This window comes from Cryptomeria japonica, chromosome 9, assembly GCF_030272615.1.
Source record: "Cryptomeria japonica chromosome 9, Sugi_1.0, whole genome shotgun sequence".
Lineage (NCBI taxonomy): Eukaryota > Viridiplantae > Streptophyta > Pinopsida > Cupressales > Cupressaceae > Cryptomeria > Cryptomeria japonica.
In genome coordinates, this window is record NC_081413.1 from 246,502,930 (window position 1) to 246,527,399 (window position 24,470).

The 24,470-nt window shown below is 35.8% G+C and overlaps 1 protein-coding gene across 1 annotated transcript in view; it reads right to left on the reverse strand.

Moving 5' to 3' along the window:
• Window positions 1-24,470, reverse strand: part of LOC131049988 (alpha-mannosidase I MNS4) — a 195,946-nt gene that overhangs the window by 113,144 nt on the left and 58,332 nt on the right. Inside the window, exon 5 of the mRNA XM_057984108.2 lies at window positions 11,547-11,637. Within this exon, the coding sequence (XP_057840091.2) occupies window positions 11,547-11,637 (91 nt within the window). The remainder of the gene's footprint in view (window positions 1-11,546; window positions 11,638-24,470) is intronic.

The following is a 24,470-nucleotide window of genomic DNA, read 5'->3' on the forward strand; positions in this document are numbered from 1 at the left end:
TCACTCTTGAGGGCATGATAGAGGTCTTTGGCATTCTCATTCACAAGGATGCTATAGTTGTAAAAATGGACGAGGCATAGGCCATAAATGACCAAAATCCCATCAAATGCAAGAACAAAATGAATGATAATTGGTTCAAGGAAAAAAGGCCCCGTAGCTCCAAAATCCTCAAGAAGACCTACTGGAGCGAATTTAATGAAGAACATGGAGGATATGGTCACCCTTCTCAATCGCATCATGGGACTACCTCACTCACATATGTTTGAGGAATGGATGTTCTATCATGTTGAAGAGGTTTTTGGAGGAAAAATATGGTTGGACTGGGCCCAAATAATCAGTGACAATATCCATGAAGAGTTGGTACAACTTGCACAGAAGAAGTGGTTCACCATGTCCTCCTACGTGATGTATATGTTGGCCCATCATTCCAAGTTATTGGCACTAATCTGCTTAGGCGTGATTGGAAATGGAGCCAATCAAAAGAAAGTATATGATCGCTATCCTCAGCTCCATTTCTATAACATAAGCCAAAGAGAAAGAAATAATGTGGCATACAAAATGGGCTAGTATGAGCGGGTGAATGATGCCTTCACCATGCGGATGGTAAGGATCATGCAAGAAGGATTGCAGCAAAGGCTGTCCAAGTAGGCAATTGTGCTAGTAAGGCGGTATGGGACTTGGTTCATCCAATTTCCTAGATTCTCTTACTTGAGAAATTCAGGATTTGAAGGCTCTGCATATCGACTCCCCAAGTACCCCATTGACAAGCTGGTACTCCTAGAGGTCGTTAGGCAAGCAAATGCGACCAAAAGAATCCTCAGAGACAAGAAAGTCACAGGAGTCTCATTCCCAATGACAATTGGAGATAGTGACATATATTTGAAAACCCCTCCACAAGTTGAACAATCGACTAAAGAATTGGCCTCATATTGCTTGCAAGAGCATCCTAGTAGGACAAGCTTTGATCCTACAGGGCTAGGACGAAAGGCTTATGGCCGACACTACAAGCACAAAATGAATATAGAAGATTACTGGGCCAGTTGTAGTGATGATTTTGAGGTCCATAGAAGAGAGTTCTCCAAGATTATCCTATATCAGATCGGGTCCTTTGAGTATGCTTGAGTTCCAAACCAAATAGATGACGACAGGGATTGCATTAAGCATCAAATCTATGACTCTGTCAAGGACCACCCTCCAGCTCTGATCAACTAGTCTCAGGATCCTATCACCAACTTGGAGATGATAATGGAGGGACCCGAGAGGTTTACCGATGCCTGGATACAGCAACGTGTTGAGGAGTTAACTTGTGATAGGGTGAAGTTTACCTATAACCTGATGGGAGACCTTGAGTCTCAATCCTCAAACGAAGAAGAGGCACCTACTGTAGAACAAGAGGAAGAGGGAAACGAAGGAGGTGACAAAGAGCCTAAAATGAAAAGATAAAAAGATAGGCTAGTAAGGAGCCAAAAGCAGCTAGGAAGTCTCAAAGGAAGAAAAGCCTATCACCCGAGGTCCCTGCTCGCAAGAAATTAAAAAAGGAAGGCCATTTGTCACCGCTACTTCACAAGAAGATTCTACTGCCGCAGGGGATGCAATAGATGTAGAGCACCAACCCACCCCTCCTATGCTACAATCAACTTTCCTTGAGACAACAGACCTAGAAGAAATACAAATCAGATTGAAGAAATAATAAATTATCAATCTAGAGGATCCTAAAAATCAGATTGAAGAAGGGAAAATCCCACCTACTAGATCGGAAGACAAGGAGGAAAACATAACCAGAGGTGAAGAGCAGCAAGAAAAAGAGATACTTCAGCAGTTACTGAGTGAGGTCAAGGAAAGCTCAACCGAAGGGAAGGAATAGGATGTTGATGAGAATCGACTCTTGGTTCTAGTTGGGTAGCAAAGAACAAAAACGGGATCAGTTGCGGCTTCCAGGGATCGAGTGAAAGAGGTGGTGGTTACTTCCAGTCCGTCTATACCTCCTGTATGGCTGTAGACCCGAGTAGAAAAGAAAGTGACAGTGAGGCCACCCCTGAGCCTTGAAGATTTATTCTCCCGAGTAGGACAGCCTCAAGTTAAGGAGAAGAAGAAACCAAGGACCTACTTAAAATAACAAGGGATGCTCAGCATAACCAAATAGTGCATGTTGTTCTCCAGCCAAAGGACAAATCAGTTGAAGACATAACACTTGTTGTTTATAATATTTTATCAGTCTCGATGGGAAAGGCAACTGAAGAGCATGAATTTGAGGAATTTTGGGACTCAATCGAGGCAATATTAAGACAGTTGAAGAAAGAGACAAAGGAAAAGGAGATGTATAACACCCGGGCAGAGCAGGCCAAAAGATATGTCGATCACTTGCTCAAACCACTGCAGCATGTTGAAGAGCCTTATGTCCCTCCAGTGGCACTTGCACATAAAACAACGGCTGAATACGAAAGGATAAGAGCCTCGGCCAAGCTAGTGCAGGAATGGTTTGAAGAAATAGCAGAAAAAGGAGGTCAGGTGCTTCGGGGACTGATTTTCCTAGAGGATAACATGGACCAAAATCTTAAAACAATGAGGTCCATTCAAAATAGCATGGAAGGAATTAGAGCAGCAGTTAGTAATCCATTTTCCCTCGTAGCTGCCTTAGGGTGGACCTTCCCCAAGATCTACATGGGTTAGCAAATTATTGATCCACACGATTTCAGCGTCATCAAAAAATAGGCACATGGCCCTAAGATTGGAGAACGATGTCCTGGACATCATTGATGCAAGATGGGAGACTTGCAAGCACACCTTGGCATTTGTTGGAGATTGTTGCTCCCAACTCCTAGGAAATTTGATTGGCGACAAAAGGCCCAAGATGGATTTTGACACGTTAAAACTCTGCTGGAAGAGTCAGCTGAAGAATGACAGCATCTTGTACACCAGACATGACATGGAAACTACTAGTAGATTGTGGGCAGACAGCAAGGCTGATTGGCATCGACAATTAAATAGGGTGGAGAGTCATTGTGGGGACACCAACTTTCGAATGGATAACACACTCATGCCTCCCCTGCAGGAAATGAAGGCAGTCTTGGTGAGGTTCCAGAAATACGTTCGAGCTGAGTGGACAGCCGGCAGGGATATATGGAAGAAGTATTTAGATGGTGAAAAGAATTTCTTTCCATAATGGGGGAAATATCTATTTTGGGCTGACATAAAGGATAAAATATAGTCCCCAAAGTTAGTTATTTCCTCAACTACTGAAATAATCTTTTTCTGCTTTGAGCTCCGTGTTGTTTACTTTATGGGACAACTTAATGGCTGGTGGTTGTTAAGTTAGTTGAGATGTGAAATACATCTTCACTAGGTATAGGAGGGCATGCTTGGTGAATGAATCTGGGCCATTTGATGGATTAAATCCTAGCCATTCATCTAATTTTGTAAATCTATATTTGTAAGAAGACTATGAATTGTTGCTAAAACTTTGTCAAATTCAATACGGATTTGTTAAAGACTAACCTGTGTATGAATTTCCTGTGAGTGCATGGTTCTACTTCTTCCCATCTTTTATTTCAGTTCATGCATTTTATTATGGAACGGCTCTCTTGAGCTAATATTTGATAGAACTTTCAGTTCATATCTTTGGAAGTTAGCTGATTGTTAATTTATGTGCATGGTTAGTCTGAACCATAGTTCCAGGACTCACCAGGAGAGTCCTGGCAAGTCCCGAGCCGAGTGACCCTAGTCGAGTCTTAGGGACTCGTGACTCTCCAGGACTCGCTCTAGGCAAAAATCACTAGAAATTGGTTTTTTTGCCGAGTTCTGCCGAGTTTTTGCCGAGTCTCGAGTCGGGTCAGCCTTGTCGAGTCTGCGCCAAGTCCAAGTCTCGTTTCTTTAGTCTGAACACTTAGAGAATTTGGTTCGATTACTAGTGTTAAGTTAATGAATGTTTTGAAGTTCAATGTATGCAATTAGTAGTTTGAAAATCTATATTATCCTTTGAAGATTGCACCAGCCTTTGTTTAGTTGTGTTTAAAACTAGCAAAGCAAGGCCTGGTTTTTCAAAGTTCAATCTATTAACTCAGAATGTTGTTCAGCTTGGATAGTTTAGTTTCTCTCCCCTTATCTTTTTCTGTTTATTTAAAATCTATCAATGAGTATTCAAAAAAGCATCATGCTTAACGAAGATTTGATGAATGTAAGACTCATAAAGTCTTAGAGATTCCTGTAGAACCCTTTCCGAAGTTTATCCTAGCAGCAGTAATTCTCCTTGTGTTTGCTAGCAAACACATCAACTATTGAGTTATCCCATGTAAGTCAAGACCTGACAATTAAAAGCTTGAGGTTGTCCCTAATGATTGTTCAGAGCAGCATTAGTGACTCCCTTATCGAAGAGAGAATGGGGTCAGCTCAGTATTCTATTATGTGTTGACTGAATGAGGCGCATACTTTTTCCCACATCAACAAGTGGAAAAATGCACCTCACAAGGAGTGGAAATTTGCCCCTTAAAAGGAAGGTTTATATTTCCTTGTCTTTTGAACACCTTCGTTCCAATTTTAACTTGCATTGCTTATCATTTGCTTGAGAGTGGAAAATTGATCCTTAAAAGGAAGAGTGGAAAATCACAAGGTATAAGGAAGATTGTGATTTCCTTATTTTTCAACCTTCTTTGTTCCATTTTGCTAGCACTTTTCACCTATAGTGGAAAATCGGCCTCTAGAAGGAGGATTTCACCCTCACTTCATTCCTTCTTGATAATTCACTCAATTGCAAGGTGTGGAAAATCAATTAGCACAAGGGGTGGAAATTAGCACCCTACAAGGATGATTTTGATTTCCACCACATTTTACCTTATAAATTTTCCTCTAGAGTGGAAATTCGAACTCCACAAGGAGGATTAGCACAAGGGGTGGAAATTCGCACTCAATTTCTAGGAGTGGAAATTCAATAGGTAGAAGGAAATTTCCAAAAAAATAATTGTCTTGAAACAAACTCCATCGCTTAACACTTGGTTTCCTCTATTCTCCAAAGGGTCGAAAAATGACCCCTAGAAGGAAGATTTTCAATTTTCGCTCACCTTGACATTTTTCCTGACAACTTTGCAACATGACTACATTTGGCAATTTTGACATTTTGAATAAAGCTTTGCATCTTGACAACTTTACCTCAACCTACACACCTCTTCCTCACTAGCAAAGGTTAACGACTAGGAACTACTACCAAGCTAAAACCAAACTAAAACACCTAACTTCAGCACCTAATCTAAGCAAAAAAGTGGAGGTCCCCATTTGCAATGGGGCAATGTGTGAAAACGTCACAACAGGTACAAGGGATATTTTAACAATGTGAAGAATCTTGTAAACCCTTGCCATGTTTGTATGAACATTTTATCTATTATATACTATGATAAGCCTAATGTATTCATATAGAATCTAGTGTGTTAATATGGCTATTCCATTGGATCTTGCAGAGCCTAAAGTGTAGGAAAGAATACCATACTCTCTCATTCGTTAGCCATCTTCCTAGAGACTTTGAGCATAGAAATCCACAAATTCTTAGAAGTTATTGGGTGTAGGTTGGAGAAACAAATTACTCATTCTCAACTATGACTCTGGATCATGCTTCAACTTCTATTGCAACTTCTACTTTGGCTTCTACTTCAATTCGAACTTCCACTTCAATTTTGACATGCAATTGCACTAATGTATTTTCTTCAGCTACTTCATGTACTCATCTTCATTCCTTTGTTTTCCTTTGATTTATTTGTAGCCTATGAGACTCATGATCTCATTCCACATAAAGGTCTTGCGATATCATGAAGTATTGAGCAAGGAGTCAAGGAAAGCAATTGAGAATTGTCAACATCTTCAATCACCACTAAGTTATTTCAAATGGTTTCCTATGGTACTTGTTTCCTTGCTACTTCAAAGATGTGCTCCTACGCAAATATATCCCACAAATATCAAAGATCCCTTGCAAAATTTCCTTCTCTTTCTTCATTAGATTACACTACCTCCATTGGTTATCCTATTTGTAATGCCATCTTCAATGATTTTACAAACCAATGCTAAAATATTTAGGAACAAATTGACTTCTTAAAAGCAATGACACCAATGTCTTCTCCTTCATCTAAAAAGACTAATCATTGCATAAATGAACATAAAATACAATGCATACTATATTAAGTAACAGATGTATAGCTTTATTCATTTTAAGTTCTTTACATTATGAGCAAGGATGATCAACCAGGGAACATATCTATCACATCCCTGGTCTTTATTATAGATCACAACTTTAATAGATTAAACTTGTTGATGTGTTTTTTATGACACTTCAAGCATAGAATAAAATACGAAGGTATTCTATCCCCTCTTGAACAAAGAAACCTTATATGCTGAATGATGTGATCAAATAAGGAAACTCCTAGGTTTACAATGCAAACAATGTGACTTAATTCTCGTGATAGACTCAATGTTTATGATGTGATTTGTTGGAAGCACAAGAGGACTTAACGTTTATGAAAACTTGGAATGCAGAAACTAACTTATCTTGCTTGGAAAATAAAGATAAAAGGAAAAAGGGTTTAGAGATCCTATACTAATCCTAATAAAAATGATGACAATGGATGATACTTAGATAGACAAATTCCCTTAAACCAAGCTTTGCTTCATCATGATGACAACAACTACACAAAACTAATGCAATCTTCTAAGGAAATGGAACATTTTCACGCTGTGAATACATCTTCAAAATACCCAATGCTGGCGCAACTTGAATAAGTATCCACAATCAAACTTAGCACAATAATGAGGTTCAGGCTAACTTTACATTGTAGCTTACAATCAGCAATCCGCAAAAAAGTATGAACCAAGGAATTCATCACAATATCTTCATAAGCATCCACCATGATCAATGGACTATACTTAATCTTGAAAAGTAACAATGAACCATGCAAAATGTAGAAACACAACACATACATCCACCATTACTTCAATGAAAGTATTGAATTGATTTCAACATAACTTGGCAACAATTTCAAGCTTCCTCCTCCTACTCTACTCTATTTCTAACCTTTAACAACTATTAACTATTACTGAACTATTAACCTTTATAAATGAAAAGCAAAGCCTTTTATAGATACCCCAATTACAATGAAGGGCCAGGATTGATTTGGAATCAATGGCCAGGATTTAACAATAAAATCCTAATTAGGGTTAGATACAACTAACTCTTTCTTGACCAATGACAAAATTACATTATATAGGACACATGTCCATCTTTAAATTCGAACCAATAGTAATTGAGGTTAGGTATGTTGAACAAACTCCAATTCAATGCCATGTGTCGCTTGCTCCATCCTTGAATGAGTCAAGTTCAATGAACTTGGTCATCCTAATGTGGCACAACTTGAGTGGCTGAATGATGAGTAGGATGCCACCTTAGCTTGCCATGTAGATCATCATATAAAAATGTTTGTGGTTGAGCAATATCTCTTGATACTCAACATCGTCATGTGGCCTTTGACTGATTGTGATGGGTAGTATTCCCAAATTGCATCATCTAAGTGATCAAGTTTCTAACTTTGATTAACTTCTTCCTGACGACCTTTGGTTTTGAAATGTGAAACACACCCCTAAAGTAGCACGTAACCTCCTTGGTCTCTGACTTTGAACTCCTTTATGTTGCCATGTTTCTCAACCGGGATTAACTCATTACACTGACCACTATTCTTGGATTTCCGAAGGAAATTCAAGATTGTTACAAAATCTCCTTCATCCCCAATATTGAAATTGTAAAATGTATGCGTTGACCTCCCTTGCACTCTTGTGTTTGCTGATGAAGTCTTCCCCTATCCACTGGTTGAAACATACTTGAACCTTGATTTATCCTCATGTTTGCATTTGCTCCACCTTGGTGTTCATCTTGCATGCCTTCTCCAAGTGATCCTTACACTCCATGCACCTCATTGCTGGCCTCCACCTTGAAAAACAAATACATTTTGATCAGAGAATAATGTTTTTCAATTTTGGAAATGTATTTCAAGTCTGATTTATTAATTAGGGTATGATTTTCACCTGCTTTAAGGTCTGAGTTTCTCATCTTGGTGGACTTTGGTGGAGATTAACATTTTTGGTGCGGACATCAGGCAAGTTCAATAACTTCAACACATCTGGGCGGAGTTTATGAAGGTTTAACACTTTCCAGATCGCAGTTTGAAACGTTTTTAAACTCTTCATTCTAGAAATGGCAGAGTTTTGACAAGTTTGACACACTACTCACCAAGGTGTCAGACTTTGAACAAGTTTGACATTTTACACCAGCAAGGGTAGAGATTGTAGCATTTCCACACTTTCACTCAAAGGGTTGCGGACTTGGGATCAATTTAGCATATTTGGTGACTTAAAGGCTAGCAAACTTTGCAATAGTTTTACAATTTTGACTTGTGGTGGAGTTTACTGAGGTTATACATTTTGCATGATCAAAGTTTACCTTGCAACAACAACCTTCAAAGTGGAATGGCGGACTTTGTAGAGTGTTTTGCAATCTGCTCTTCACCATGGCGGACTTGAAGGCATTAACGAAATTGTGCACACCTGAATGGCGGACTTCCATGTCTCATCAACAATTTTTCTTGCAATTTGAAATCTGTTTTGTCAATGAATAGTGGACTTTGTAGGATTTCCCCACTTTCCCTTGGCTGGCAGAGTTTGTTGAAGTCTAGCATTTTTCACTTAGTGCAAAGTTTAACATCTATCCCTCTTCACTATGGCAAGTTTGGCATTGTCTTAGCTTAGTGCAACTTTACCAACATTTTCCAGGCAGAACCTTGGCAAATCTAGGAGGGTATTCAATGATTTAAGGACGGAGATCAGACCGTCAACAACATCAAATGACGGAAATTAAGGGGTTATCAACACTTCAAAATACTTGCAACTCTCAATGCTAAATGCCAAGCTTCAATTCCTCAACAGTTTGCAATTTAAACTTGTGGCGGACTTTGTGCAAACTCCCACATCGTTGCAAAGGTTAATGGCGGAGTTAGAGTGTTCTCCCACATTGCTCCAAGTTCAATGGCAGACTTTGCATGAAGTGCAACAATTTTCACAAATTCGATGGCAGAGTTGAGTGAAGTTTTACAATCTTGTGCCTTAGTACGAATTTTGAAAAGAAAAGAACTAGTGGAGTTAGATAGGTGTTTAATAATTTCGAGTGGAGATTCGACCCTCATCAACAATTTGCCACAAAAATGCAACATTTTCAGATTTCCCTTAGCATCATTTTCAAAATTTTGACAACTTTGACATTTCGACAACACTTTGCATTTTGACAATTTTATTGTTGCACTTGATAATTCTAGTGTTCATTTTTCAACATTGAAAAGAAAGACTTGTATGAAATACTCGCAATTCCTGACGGAATCATAAGTAAATTTTCCGCTCCCAATTTGAACTTTCATTTCAACAATGTCTTGACAACATTTTTGCTACTTTTCTTACATCTTTGACAACTTTGCACTTTTGACGACATTGACACATTCTACAACATTGAGCAACCTTCAACCACACTATGCATTTTTCACAATAATTTGAATCCTAGACTTAGAACACATACCCCCTTCTCACGAGCAAAGGCTTAAAACTACGAAACTACTGCCAAGCTAAACAGACTAAGCAAAACAACTACCCTAAAAAGTGAAAAGTGGGGGTCCCCATTTGCAATGGGGCAATGTGTGAAAATGTCACAACAAAACTCAGATGTTGAACCAATTAAAATTCCTAGGTCCAACCTAGAATAAGATTTGCACAGCCTGTTTGCTTGAATGAGCTGACTGAGGTTTAATTAAAAAGGAGTGCTGACTTAGTTTAATTAAGGATATTTAAGGGATGTTTGCTAGGCAGCAATTCCATTAAATAAGAAAGACAATTTAAATAAAATAACACAGCAGGGGTGCATTTATAAAGGGATGCATCCCTTGCAAGGGCAATGGACTTAGTGAAAAGGTGTGACTTCTCCTCACTTGAAGATATAAGATGGACAAATTCAATTAGAGAGGCATCCAAAAAAAGGATCAATTGAATAAAAGGAAATTTGCATTTGTTCTATAATCAGAAAATGAGGAGAATAAGAGCAGAATTAAAGCAGATAAGAAATTCTAAAATCTGTGTTTGAATTCAGAAAAGGTATCCATAATGGATCATCAAATGGAAAGAAACATTTGATCTATAATGAGAAAATCAGATATGACTTAAATAATAAGCAATTGGCATCGAGGGTGATTGGATTTGGAGATAAGCAACCTGCATTCCGAATACAGCAGTCTTTGATCTATCAAGTGTTGTGGTATGCAATGTGATGATATTGTTTAACATATAATCTCTTCAATATTGTTGATATAAGTAATGATGAGAATGGCTCATCTTTCTAGATTCTTTAATTATTTATTTAATCTATTTATTCTCCTACAACAATCATGTAGAGGTTAGTAAGGAAACACGATTGGGAGGGCAGAGATGGGTTCCCCATCTAAGTAGGCCACCCCATGTTGGATGGACATGAGTTCCTGCCACTTGAGGTCCAAGGGGTGTTATATCACGCTCTTGAGTTTAGTTGCGGCGAATGTTCCAGGCAGCCTATCATGCTCTCCTCTCCAATCCCTATGATGGTTGGTTGTTGGAAGTGAAACTAAAGAATGGAAGCAATCATGGATGGGTTAGTAAGGAGACACGATTGGGAGGGCAGGAAGGGGTTCCCCATCTAAGTAGGCCACCTCATGATGGATGGACAAGAGTTCCTGCCATTTGTGGGCCAAGGGGTGTTATATCACGTCCTAGGGCTTAGTTGCAGCGAATGTTCCCGGAACCCTATCATGCTCTCCTCTCCAACCCATACTATGGTCGATTAGTGGAAATGAAGCTATATATTAGATCCAAGTAAGTAATGTTATTTAACTTAATTGCTTATTTACTTTAAAGGCTCGATAGCTATTATATGTTTTGATTATAGAACATTATTTGTAAACAAATTATGTTGTGGAATTGCTACTTTGGGTAAAAATAAGGTATACCCCAATTTGGGGACATTAAAATATCCCTATCTATGAGAGATCAACTAAAATGAGGAAAACATCAATTGTCAACCAACAGAAATCCATTGGAACAGCTGACAAGTAATTTAAGCAACTAACCCAAGCCAACAAGTACTACCAAAATAGTTAACTAATAATAAATTTATACGGTTGCATTTAGTCTAATTATAATCATGTCTTTTTTGGGTATGCCCAAACGACCTATGAATATCTAAGATGTACCTGAGTCATTCAGGTCATGCCTGAGATGAGCCCAAGGTGAACCTACCCCTGTTCTAAGACCTGGACCCATTCAGACTGGGTACAAGGACTGAGACAAGCAAAGTTAGCATGAGAGACTAAAATGTTTTGTCAGGTTATATTGCAGTTTGCACTTTATTTCTTAATGGAACAACTAGTGGGAGAATGTATCCAGATTATGTCTACAATGAAGAAAAATTGACATGTTATTAATATTTACTATTGAACTCTTTGTAATTGCACCTGTGGGAGTTTCGAAGGATGGTAGCATTCGTCGAGCCAAATCCTCAGAAAGATGAAGAAGCTCGTTGTCATATGAAGCAACACTCATTCCCTGCAAGAAACATGTTGCTTATATATCCTTTGATCTCCAAGAAGAAGACAAACCAAACTTGTTTAACAGAAACAAGGCATTGCATTGCATAACACTAAAATACACAATTAATAAACAACATTGCACATAGCAAACCTCATTTAGCCAAAACAGATAATGAAATAATAAAATGACAACTACTAGATAAATGTAATGCATATTAATGAAGAAAGGGAAAATAAGAAACAGTTTGTCATTTGCATTTAACAAATAACTAATAAGTAAATGTATCTTTAAAACAAGATTTCCAGAGAAAAAAACCTTTGGGAAAATTATTGAATCAATTTTTCAGATATTTCATTTTGATAATGGATCAAGTGGTGTGATCCAAAACATTGATTCAAAAATCATGAACAGGTGTTTCCCAAACATCTTTTTCTAATGTAGTGGACTGTGGAGACCTCAAATTTCTAAGAGTATTTTTAAAGAATATCAAAATCCTCGAGAAGAAACTGATTTTCTTTCCTCTTCGTAACTTCAATTTGTATGATATTTAATATTAATTATTGCATAGAAATAATTTATGTGCACACTGTATCCAGAAGAAACAATAATCCTCAGAAAATGAAAGCCAGAATTTCAAGTATCTTCATACAAATGGGCATTTAAGAACATTTTTATAAAAAACACAGTACAAAAGACATGTTTATACCAAAATGGACAAAATAAAATTCAGCCACTATATAATGCAATTCTGAGATAAGTTTCATTTGAGTATAAATGAAATTATTGAGCAAGCAATTCAATCAAAATCAGGTTAACTGAAATTCTCAAGATAAGGTTGGTTCTAAACAGGTATGTCTCCATGAATATCACCTGGGTGGAGCTTTGTTTATGCGGGGAGTCAAAACAGTAGAAGTATTATATACAGATTTGCATAAATGATACACAAAATAAAAATCATAAACTCCATAAATCAATTGATAAGTTTCAGTTGGTATAAATGAACTTCTTGAATAAGCAATACAATTAAAGTCAGGTTACACGAACATTCCCTCGGGTTGAAAAAAGTAAAAGTAATAGAGTATTATAAATTATAAACAGATTTGCATGAATGACTTACAAATTGAAGGTAATGATTTTAGAGACATTGTTATCAGAATTCTATTAGAGGTTCAAATAATATTAAATATCACTTGTGTCTCGTCTCTCAACACTGAGTATTATGACAATATAATTTTAATTCCATTCTGCTAATTCTTGTGAGTGTTTAGCTTTTATTTCCTGATGCCTTTTTACCCTTGTACTTCACTTTTAAAACTGATTGTAATCTTTGAGTTCCACTGACCTATTTTGGTTATTCATGAACATTAATAAAATTTATGTCTTCCTTACCTGCATTTGCATTAGCATTGTGCAAATTGATATAAAGGCATAAAAAGATCAACCAAAAGGTAATTCTTCTATCCCAATCTATTGTTTTACCAGTCTGCTTGTCATAATATCTCTAGTGATTTCAATGTGCTTTAACAGAAGGTAAACAAGCTGCTATTGATGTTGGTATAGCAGTAAGGACTCCAAAGGAGAACAAGGACATTTACGAGTGCAATACACATCCCACTAAAAACACCATCTTTGCACTCATGTGTTATTTATGATAGATTATTGATCTTGAAATCATGAATATGATGTTAAATTCTCAACAATTATTTTGGCAGCCTTAAATCATAGGTCTCAATCCCCTGCCACTGTCCTTTTCAGTTGTGTCACAGCCTAGCTAATATGCCTCAATTAGTTAGAAACTCAAATTATATTTAACTTGAAAGTAAACTGATAAGGATAATTAGTTAATTATCAAACAATGAATATTGTGTTGCATAGATTTGGGACGTCATTGAAATTCTTAACAGTTATGGATATTATTATTATTGTTAGAAATGCATTTTTGTGATTATGCAAATATTTGAAAATCGACATGTTTATTATTCAACTTTACAAGGCATTTAAATTGTTTGATCAAATTATGGGTTGATAATGACTAACTACATCTTTGGTGTTTTATGAGTACGACAGGAAAAAATCGACACTCGTCACACACAGAGAATATCATCAGTGACAGCATGTCTAGCAATATTGACAGCAAATTGTTGCAAAGAAATCAAACACGCATCACTTCAAAAAACATATAGTTATATTTGTATATATAAGTGTGTGTAAATCCTGAACAGAATATTTCTGTTATCTTGTTTATTTTATTTACTTCAATACCTTCCCGGGGATTTGCTCAATGTATAGATCTAAATATTATTAATTCCCATACAGTTGCAATAAGGGAATTTTACATAAAACAATGATGCCAAATGAATAATATATAAAATTAATAACAATATAAGTAGCTTAAAGCAATTTAATTCCATTACTCCCAACTTATAATTCTGATAATGATTGCTAGGTTCTGCGCATGCCAAATGCTATATTCAATCATGAGATCTAAATATTATTAGGATTTGACCCTAACGCAGCTTAAAATTTCGAATTGCAAATTTATAGAAATACAGCTAATGCCACACAAGAAGGAAATAGAATTGTGACTCTTGAAAATGAATTGCCAGAACTTTAGACCCTGGGATGAATGAATTGCATCACTAGAGTTCTTTTGAATATTATTGCCTTATGAAGATTGGAAATTGCTGTTATATACACAAAATCTGACCTGTCAAGTCTGATATCAACCAAATATACTGCTACAATTATATGCTGCTGCAACTATAGGTAATTGGCTCTTTGAGAACAGCCACAAATTATCAAGATAATCTTCTATTCAGACTCAACAAGATTTTATGATGAATTGGATATGCCTATTAACTTGAAGCTCATCTACAATCTCTGGGTAAAATTGCCCCAAATTTGAATCAAGGATTCTCGTCCAGTAATCTAGTGATGGAATTTATGGGGTTTCTGTCCTCCAATTCCATACCTAGAGGGTTTTCATCCTTCAATTTGAAATATTCTTTTTCATAATTCCTGAGAAAGTTCCACTAAAATATACCTTTCCTGGATTTTGTGACAATTCCCAAAAATTATTTTCATGTGCACTTCTGATGGTCTGATTTTTATTTTCTTTGAATTTTCTATACACTATTTAAATAAATATTTCCAGAGCATTTGAAGAATTTATAATAATGGGCATTCATTCAATATTGCAGGAATAAATATTATTTAAATAATGCTGATCACATTTCCATCAAATAAAAACAAGCACCTAATGTTAGCTGGCGGTGGCTATAATAAATGGGATTAGCATGAAAAACACAATTGAAATTTCCTTGATGCTGCTCACTTTGACCAGCGATTACTTTTCCCAGCTCTAGTGAAAACTAGGGGAGAGGTAGAACTAGAGGGCCTAGTCCTCAAAGTCCGTTGTGGCTCCTCCACCACGCCAAAACGAAGTTGAGGGTAGTACCCCTCACGAGATCTAGATCTTGGGGGAGAGAGGAGAGAGTGAGATAGAGCAGTAGAGAGAGGGGATAGACAAAGAGTGATAGGGAGAGAATTCAGGGTAGATAAAGTGAGTGATATAGAGAGAAAGCAAGAGAATGCTGATAGGAGCCTATTGATTACTGAAATATAGATCTTGGTTCTGATAATGATTGCTAGGTTCTGCGCAGAATATAGATCTTGGGGAGAGAGGAGAGAGTGAGATAGAGCAGTAGAGAGAGGGATAGACGAAGAGTGATAGCGAGAGAATTCAGGGTAGATAAAGTGAGTGATATAGAGAGAAAGCAAGAGAATGCTGATAGGAGCCTATTGATTACTGAAACTTGACTAAGTCTGAAAATTATTAAGATCTTCTAATACCTAAAATTTGCATTATAACTGCTACAGATCAGAAACCACTCTCAAAAATCCTGCCATGTAACTTAAATGTTATATTTCATGTATATATTTTGATGAAGAGAATGAAAATAAAATTTAGATCATTTTTTGATGCGTCTAGGCCTCTCTTTTTTATGCAGCCAACTTTTTGCCAGAGACTCGCTGATTTTTTGAGAAAAAATCACCAAAAGCTTGGCAAGTTTTTCAAAAGAAACTTTGTGAGTTTTTAGCTTAAAAACTCACCAGTTTTTAAAAACTGGCTGAGTATTCTGTGAATCTTGCATCCATGATTAAAACACACCAACCTTTCTGTATGACCTACCACATCACCCAATGGAAATCTGTGATGGAGACTTTGGGAAGGAAAACTTATGAATGAGGTAGTGTGTAATGTTAAACCTAACACTCATTTGGAATTCCTACCACAATCCCAAATCATAATTAAAATTATCAAAAAGTCAAACCTACCACTGATTTAGAATTCCACCTTTCTGTTGGCTTCCTTCTTATTCAATGCCTATAGGGTTTTCATCCTTAAGTTAATTGAACCAAAGTCCAATGCTCCAACAAGGAGTAGAAATCATAAAATAGAATGGTTGACAAATATATGCCTCCTCCTAGCTTGGCCTCTATATAAAATCCCTCAATTTTTCACTGAAAATTTCAAATATTTCTTCCCATGGACATTTAATCAAACAATTTGCAGTTTGAAAGATTTCCCTTTATGTTGTATTGAAGGTAAAAGGAATTGTAGCATTCATGTGTTTATACAATCAAATTAATAACCAAACAAAACTTAACAATTTATGAATGAAAAGGAAACCTTTTGCCATTGGAACAGCTTGTAATGAAAGAAATTAACTTGCTACTGGATAACAGAAATAAGTTTACAAAGCAGATCTCTGACCTTTTATTTATGCCCAGCAATACAAAATTTGACAGTGATAATAATCCTTTCAGATTTGCCCAGCTATGAGGCATCTTGCTCACTACTCAACTCACTTCAAAGAGCCAAAATACCCACGCAGAGTCTGTCAGTCAAACAACCAGCATAAGGGGCATTTTAAGGCCTGCACTAACTTTTACCTTGATTACCAATCCTCACGTGAGGCTCCAGCAACAGTCTTCAGATTTACACATCCCTAAGAAGGAAGGTATGGCTTGCACGATGGATACTCTTTATCCCACAATCTGCTACAGTCTTTTTCCCATTGAGATTTAGCTTGAAATGACATATAACACTTGATTAGCTCCTATCTAAACTCCACATCTAGCTGATATGGCTTGTAACATCCAGTGATGGCATTCAACTGAGACCTTCAATCGCTTGTCACTATCACTCAACACCAATGTAATGTTGAGTCGCCCAACATTCAACTCAAACTTACCAAAGCTAAATATCAACCTAATAACTCACAGGATGAACAATATCGACCCCTTATTGCTGATTACATATCCACGACCCTGCACAAAATGGAACTCATGCCCAGATCAGTGACTTTGGCAGCCAGCACTTGGTATTTATTCTTTATCAACTTCCACAACTATAATACCCCTTTAACCTAGGGCCCAACTGATTACATATATGAATCCAATTGACCCAGAAATATAAATTGATACTAATCACCCAAAATGAAATACACCATTCATCCTCTCATGGTGTCTAACTCTGCCTGTCAAATCTTCACAACTCTCAACTCTGAAATTTGTCATAGAATAAGACTTCACAAATTTCCAAACTTCAATCTTTGAATCCAAGTGCAAAATCTGAATGAATCTGCCTGTGCCAGCTAGGGTAGATAGTTTCACTACTGAAACTGATCTTCTCCAAGAAGATTTTTGTCCTCAAGAAGGCTGAGATGAACCAAGTTCAATCTCCCAGAACCACAAGGGTTTCATCAGAGGAAAATGATATAATCTGCATAATACAAATGAACTCTCCAAACCTCCTTATATACTTTTCCCACCAAACTTTCTAGAAGACTCTTTTATTAAAATCACTTTTTAATTAAAAACTCTTTTTTGCTCAAAAAGACCCTATTATTAGAATAATAATAATTTTTGATATACAAGGTCCATGTTTTATGTCCATGATTGAAAAAAAATTATCCTCTTTCCAACAAGCAATAACACTAAGATGCTTTTTATATTATTTTGATTAAATTAAGCAAACCTTAGCTAAATATAGCCAATAATACACTATAGTTGCAAAAACTGTTGAAAAGCATCGGAGTCAATGAAAAATATATTGAATGAATGATTCAATAATCGGATAATCTATCCAACAATATACAAGCATATATAAAGAGATTACAAGGACGATGTTCTAAATTAAGAACAAGTCGTTTAAAGTGAACTACTAAAAAGCTAAACGCTAAATAAAGCTTAAAAGTTAATTAACTAAAAAGAAAAAGCTAAATGCTAAATAAAGCTTAAAAGCTGAATGACCATTAAACAAGGAACTAAATATAGGTGACTAAAATATAATTAAATATTATAATACCCTCCTTTAATGGTCATTCTATCTACTAACTACCCTACAAAAGACATTGCAGGTCTTTTGATCACAAATGAAAAGAACACTCTGCTACAGTGGAGACCCTCCCTGGATCTGAAAAGTGTTAATGACCAAGAATACCAAAATCCATCCAACCTGATGTTGGGTAACCAAACTGGAACCTGAAACCATGATTTAGAGGAAAAATCGGCAAAACCTCCAAAACTAAAGATACAAATCATCATTTTTGTGGAAAAAAATGGTAAAAACCCTTGAAACGATTTTTGTGGAAAAAATCGAGCAAAACCCTGAAACTTCGCTTGGCAAAACCCAAAATACCACGTGGTAAGACACCAAACATCACGCGGTAAAACATCACACATCATGCAAGAAAACACCAAACAACATCACGTGGTAAAATACCAAACATCAAAATCAAGCAAAACCCTCCCATGATTTTTTATGGCAAAAAATCAGAAAACCCACGCAAGCTTTGCAGATGACAGATAATAATTTTTAAGGAAAAAATTTTAAACCCTTCGAACAATTTCTAAGGAAAAAAAATGTGAAAACCCTGGGACCTGTAGGACGAGGCCTGGCCTAAATCAATCTGATCAAGGCAACGATATTCAAATATCATGAACATGCACTGTTTCCAGGTGTTGTGGCAGTTGTTGAACTTTTGAATGTGTTCCAACATGTTGGTCAAAGATGTCATCACGAAAATGGAAGTTGAACGAGGTCAATCTGATTCAAAAATCAAAATAGAAGCAGCTGCACAAAAAATCTGAAACCCTGGAGGAGAATTCTAGCACGAATTCCAAGGCACGAATTTCGAGGTTTGGAAGAAACCCAAAAATTAAAAAATTTCTGCAAACTTAAAACAGCATAAATGGTGGCCAAAATAAACAGCAAAAATTCCAACGTCCGCAGAAATAGCAGAAATTGTGAACTGTTTTTAAATTCCAAGGCAAATTTGCTGGCACAAAATTCGAGGTGCACAAAACAAGGCACCCAGAAAAATATGAGACCAACCCACAAAAGATCTCGAAAAACCCACCAAGAATCTGAAAATAGAATGCAGATCTGACGGCTCAAAATTGAGGCCTCGGAAAACGATGCACCCATAAAAATCTGACAGCGACCCAGTTGAGGTCTCAAAAAACCACCAAGAATCTACAAGCAAAATAAAATTTCGACTTGAACTAAAGGGTCAAAACCCTAGTCGAAAATTGCAGAAACCCTAAGAAAATTTTCAATTTTCAAAAAAAAACTCCAGGTTGCAAGCCCGAAAATCTCCAGAACTCTAAAAAACACATGAACTGCTGCCCAACACAGAAATTTGCCCACAAACCAGAAACCCTCAAAAAGCCTTCTAAAAAGCAAAATCGTTTTTTTATAAAAAAAACAATAAAAAGAATCTGGAAAATATCCCAGAAAGAAGGGCATGAATTTTTATTAAAAAATTCGCCAAACTTTAAAGAATCCCATTGACCCGCTCTGATACCATGAAAAATATATTGAATGAATGATTCAATAATCGGATAATCTATTCAACAATATACAAGCGTATATAAAGAGATTACAAGGACGATGTTCTAAATTAAGAACAAGTCGTTTAAAATGAACTACTACAAAGCTAAACGCTAAATAAAGCTTAAAAGCTAATTAACTAAAAAGAAAAAGCTAAATGCTAAATAAAGCTTAAAAGCTAAATAACTAAAAAGCTAAATGACCATTAAACAAGGAACTAGATATAGGTGACTAAAATATAATTAAATATTCTAATAGCCAAAATTTGATTGCACTAGAGTGATACTGATGATGAATAATGAAAATCAGACTCAATCGCGTGACTTACTATAAATAGATGCTCTTACCAAGAATCTTGGAGAACCCACCAAACGTTAGAATTCACTTTGAAAATTGGCATTAGAGTCTTCTAGACCATCTGATCTCTTTCCCAACATCAAACATCCCCTCTAATAAGATTGGCGGTCACCAAGAAATCCAAAGCTAAAGTGACTGAAAATGGGGACATTACACTCTCTTAAATAGAGTTTTCCTCCAAACGACATAACTCTTCGAATTTCCTTCATGACCTTTGATTGATATTTGAGAGGAATTATTTAAAATGAACTTTAATTATAAGAGACCACCTTATTTTTTATTTTAACTTTGCTTGAGGTCCTCTTTATTATAATTTTAATCCCATTTCCTTAGTGCAAAATTTCCAAATTCAACAAAACATTTATGATCGGTGTTTTGGATTTCAACTTGGCTTAATTTTGAAAAAAGGGGCATTATAGTGTGTGTGTGTGTGTGTGTGTTATCTTAAAACAACTATTTTTATGCATTTCATAGATTACAACAATTGTATTTGGATGGATTATCAATCTTTGAAAGCTAGATTTAACGTAGTTTTCCTATATACATAGTTACAATAAAAGCAGTTTAAAATAAATTTTAAGAAATATCTTTTTGAAATAATTTGATTAGCTGGCCAAATGCATGAAGAGAAAAATTTCATTATTTCACTAATTTAATATTATTTTATATTGGCCAAGAATACTTAGACCATGGCAATAAAGAAAAAGTTGTATAAGCAGTTATGTGAAGATAGCTACCAATAAGTGGGGCACCAAGAGCAAATTAAGAAGAGTTTTGCATTGAGAGGACTTTGGAAAGACCTCACTTTTCCTTGGTGGAGGAAAAATTGAGCTTAATCCTTCTCTTCTTGTGCAGCGTTTCTAGATTGGTTCGCCATTCTTCTCATTGTTTTGGCAAAAAAAATATAGAGCTGGGAAGAAGCAAGGAAGTCTCACATTGGAAATAAATTGGACTCCATATACCTCCAAGTTCAATCTTACAAAATTCTAAAATCTCAACAGGTAAGCAAGGATATCGTCAATTGTTCTAGTCTTATACAACAAATGGTAATAAGATTTACTGCTGCATATTTTATTTCGAACTGAAGGGAATTTGAAAGAGTTTTGGTCGGTATTATGAATCTAGATTTCTTGTGATTGATGCATAGGATTTAAAGAGCATGGAATTTCTTGTTCTCGTAGCCATTTCTATAGGAATTAAACAAGTCAATTGTTTAAGAAATTCTATGGTCCTTCAATTCATTTCTTAGCTATCAGAATCTTAGAGCTTTCTAGACCATAGAAGACCACCAAACTCAATGTTATAAGTATCTAACAATCTCAGCCATATGAATCTGCAACCCATCTAAATCAAACAGTTCACTTGTTTGTCATTGCCGCCATAGTTTGCATGCCTTTTGCATTCTTGCATGGTTTTTATACAGATCCATCAAGGTAATTTCTATTACAATCTCTGACCAAATATCTCCTTCGGAATGAAACCATACCAATTTGAAATGCTCAATGATCCACTTGGATCTATATAGATGAACTATGATACGTTTATTTGACAAAGTTAACAAGGAGGAAACCACATACATCTTTTACTTAAATCATACCATAGGTTATACATTGCACTTAAATTAGTATGATGCCACTTCAAATTAACAATTGTGCCATACTTGGAAACATGAATTGTAAAATCGACTTAACTAGTCTATCTCAAAATATAAAACCATCTGTAAGTATTGATTTCCATAGATTAGAACAAATAAACAAGTTTTAGTTTCATATTAGAGAAGGCAAGGGGAAAACATAGGTAATGTCAATCACATAGCATATCCTGCAATTATTGCAATCCATAAGATGACATCTCGAGAGCCTCATATCTATTAGTGTATGTGCATTTCTTAACTCCAATTACGCTTGCATGTCTGTCAAGGCTCCCGCAGCTTCAACTTTTGATTAAATCCTTTACTACTTATTAATTTACTTATTTGAATGTTATAGTTAGTCATGGGATTCTAATAGTGTCAATACTGATTTATTAATGCTTGTAGGAAATGCTTTAGCTTTAGCAAGACTTTGGAAAATGTATAAATTGGTTATTTTATTATTGCAAATGTTGTTGGGATGGTTATTGAAATTATATATTGAATTTTATTACTAATGTTATTGCAAATTTCATTATGATTGTTATTGTTATTGCAATAATCTTGTGATTATTAGAACTTGAATAGCCATGTAGAATTCTTGGTAGTGAGATGTTGTTGCTACATTATCATTGATTCACTAAACTTTGATTAACCTGAATAGATAGTTCCCTAAAGAGAAATGTTGTAATATCAAGTTATTAATATTCTACTAGTGATTAGGCATGTACATCGAGACTTTTTCATTACTGAAACGCGTAACAATCTTAAGGCAAATTTATGACATATCATTTAGCCTTGGAGAGAGATTAAGAAAAATTATCTTGACTTATTTTGTTAAACATTGTAATAGGCTAAGAATGGGCCCTTATACATGGATGGTGTTTATTACCTTGTATACACAAACTTTAAATCTTTATATCGTAAAGGAGATAGGATAGTATTATGTGATGTCCCCAAACTGAACCTCATCAAACATTGTTGATATTGAGAAAGCTCCTTGTATTATCTTTAAAAATAATATGAATAAATAATAGTGGATGATCTAAGATCAAAGTTATAAGTATGAAGTCTTGCAAGCATCCAAGTTTATATGGTCTACACACAAACAATAGACAATCAATCAAGGGAGGCACATAAAGACTATTATCATAATCAGAAGTCAGATATAGTAACATTAGCATTGATTAAGACCCGAGATGATAATATTGGTGACTAATCAATGATTAGTTTTGATCATCAATAATCAAGTTCATACAGACGAGTTTAATTAGACTATCAAGGAAGTGATTCAATAGTCGACAAATGGAATTGAACCGAGGGATGAAGTGGCCAGCCGATTCATCAAAATTTTATACATGATGAACGTTGAATCGGTGGTAATAAAATATGATTGATAGTTAAATAACCATTGCCCTGAACCGATAATGATGAACTCAGTGTAGTTAAATAAACTGATGATTAAAGAAATTATAAGAAGTGATCGTGGAGCCTTTTGGATTCGGGAATTCCACAGTAAGAGTATTAGCAAACGGAAACACCTAGCAGCAAAGATGGCATAGTGGCGCTAACTGTAGCAATCTGAATAATTGCAAATAGCAGCGACTTAAGGATTAAGTGCAGACGATGTCATCGAACATTAAGAATCACGACAATCACATTTATCGGAAGAAACAATGGACCCATAAACAAAGACAAGCATATGGAAGAAGATGGCATTGAGCCGGTATCTCCTCTGCACATTGATAAAATACATTAATGGCGTAAAAGACTCTAAAGCAAAGGATACTTCCAATAGAACTCGTAGACACCAAGCATCGTGTTCCATAGGTGTCATTAAGCCACGGAAGACCAAATAATATTGTAAGTATCAATTACGCTGCCAAGAAATGATGATAAATAAATTAAAAGAATTGATATTGGTAATCGACATAAACTTATCGATTATTCTTCACCGTCGAAAAGGTTGGCCAATACAAAATTTGGTTTCCATCACTATCCGATAAAGGAGGATACGATAGGCATCCAATTGTCTAGATCCAGTATCATTACATGTATATCGACATAACAGTGCAGCAGTTAAGGTGATGTCTTGTGCAAAGCAAGAGACAATGGTTACACATGAAGAAATAAAGAAGGCATCGATCCAAAATTTGATGTTAACTAATCTAAAGGGTGAGGAAGAAAAGATTATAGTATGGCAAGAGTTTAGTTAACAAACAGACCTTAATAAATTTAGGTGATCGATTTGCTATGGAGAGGTGCGATATTAAGGAAGTGAATCACTGACAAAGGTTATGACTATTCATCATAAGTTGCTACCATTTCGTGCAAAGGATATTTAAAGAGGATTGAATTCATCCATTGGGGGAGGTATCTGGTTTATATCCTATTTGGATTGATTAGTCTGAGCAAATTAACCTTGAGTCATTAAACTGGCTGCATATAGAACACATTTCAGATCAGAGAAGGCACCACCATTATTGTACGAATTTTAAGTAAAACACAGAAACCACAATCATCTCTCATCACTGTTAGGGGTTGAGCATCTTCATTGGCATAATTACATTATCAAATCAGACACAACCTTGTAGCATTATCGCTATAATATAAGAAAGGAGAAGATTTGTCAACGTAATATAGCGGTTAAATCAGAAAGAGTTACCAAGATAAGTTCTACTCTCTAAATTATTCTTAAATTTTAAATTCAACATTATAATGAAATATATTCAATTCAAGTTAATTTATGTTTATTAATTCTTATTTCAGTTTAAAATTGATGTCCCAGGGCTGAATCATAGGAAATCCCGAATGGGGACATTACATATTATTGTGATAAGTAAAGGTTAATCTTTTGAATCATTTGACCCCACACTGCTAGTATATAAGATGCCTGGATTTTACCAGTTGCATCATTAATTGTTGCCTAGCATAATGATGCATTTGCATTTTATTGACCCT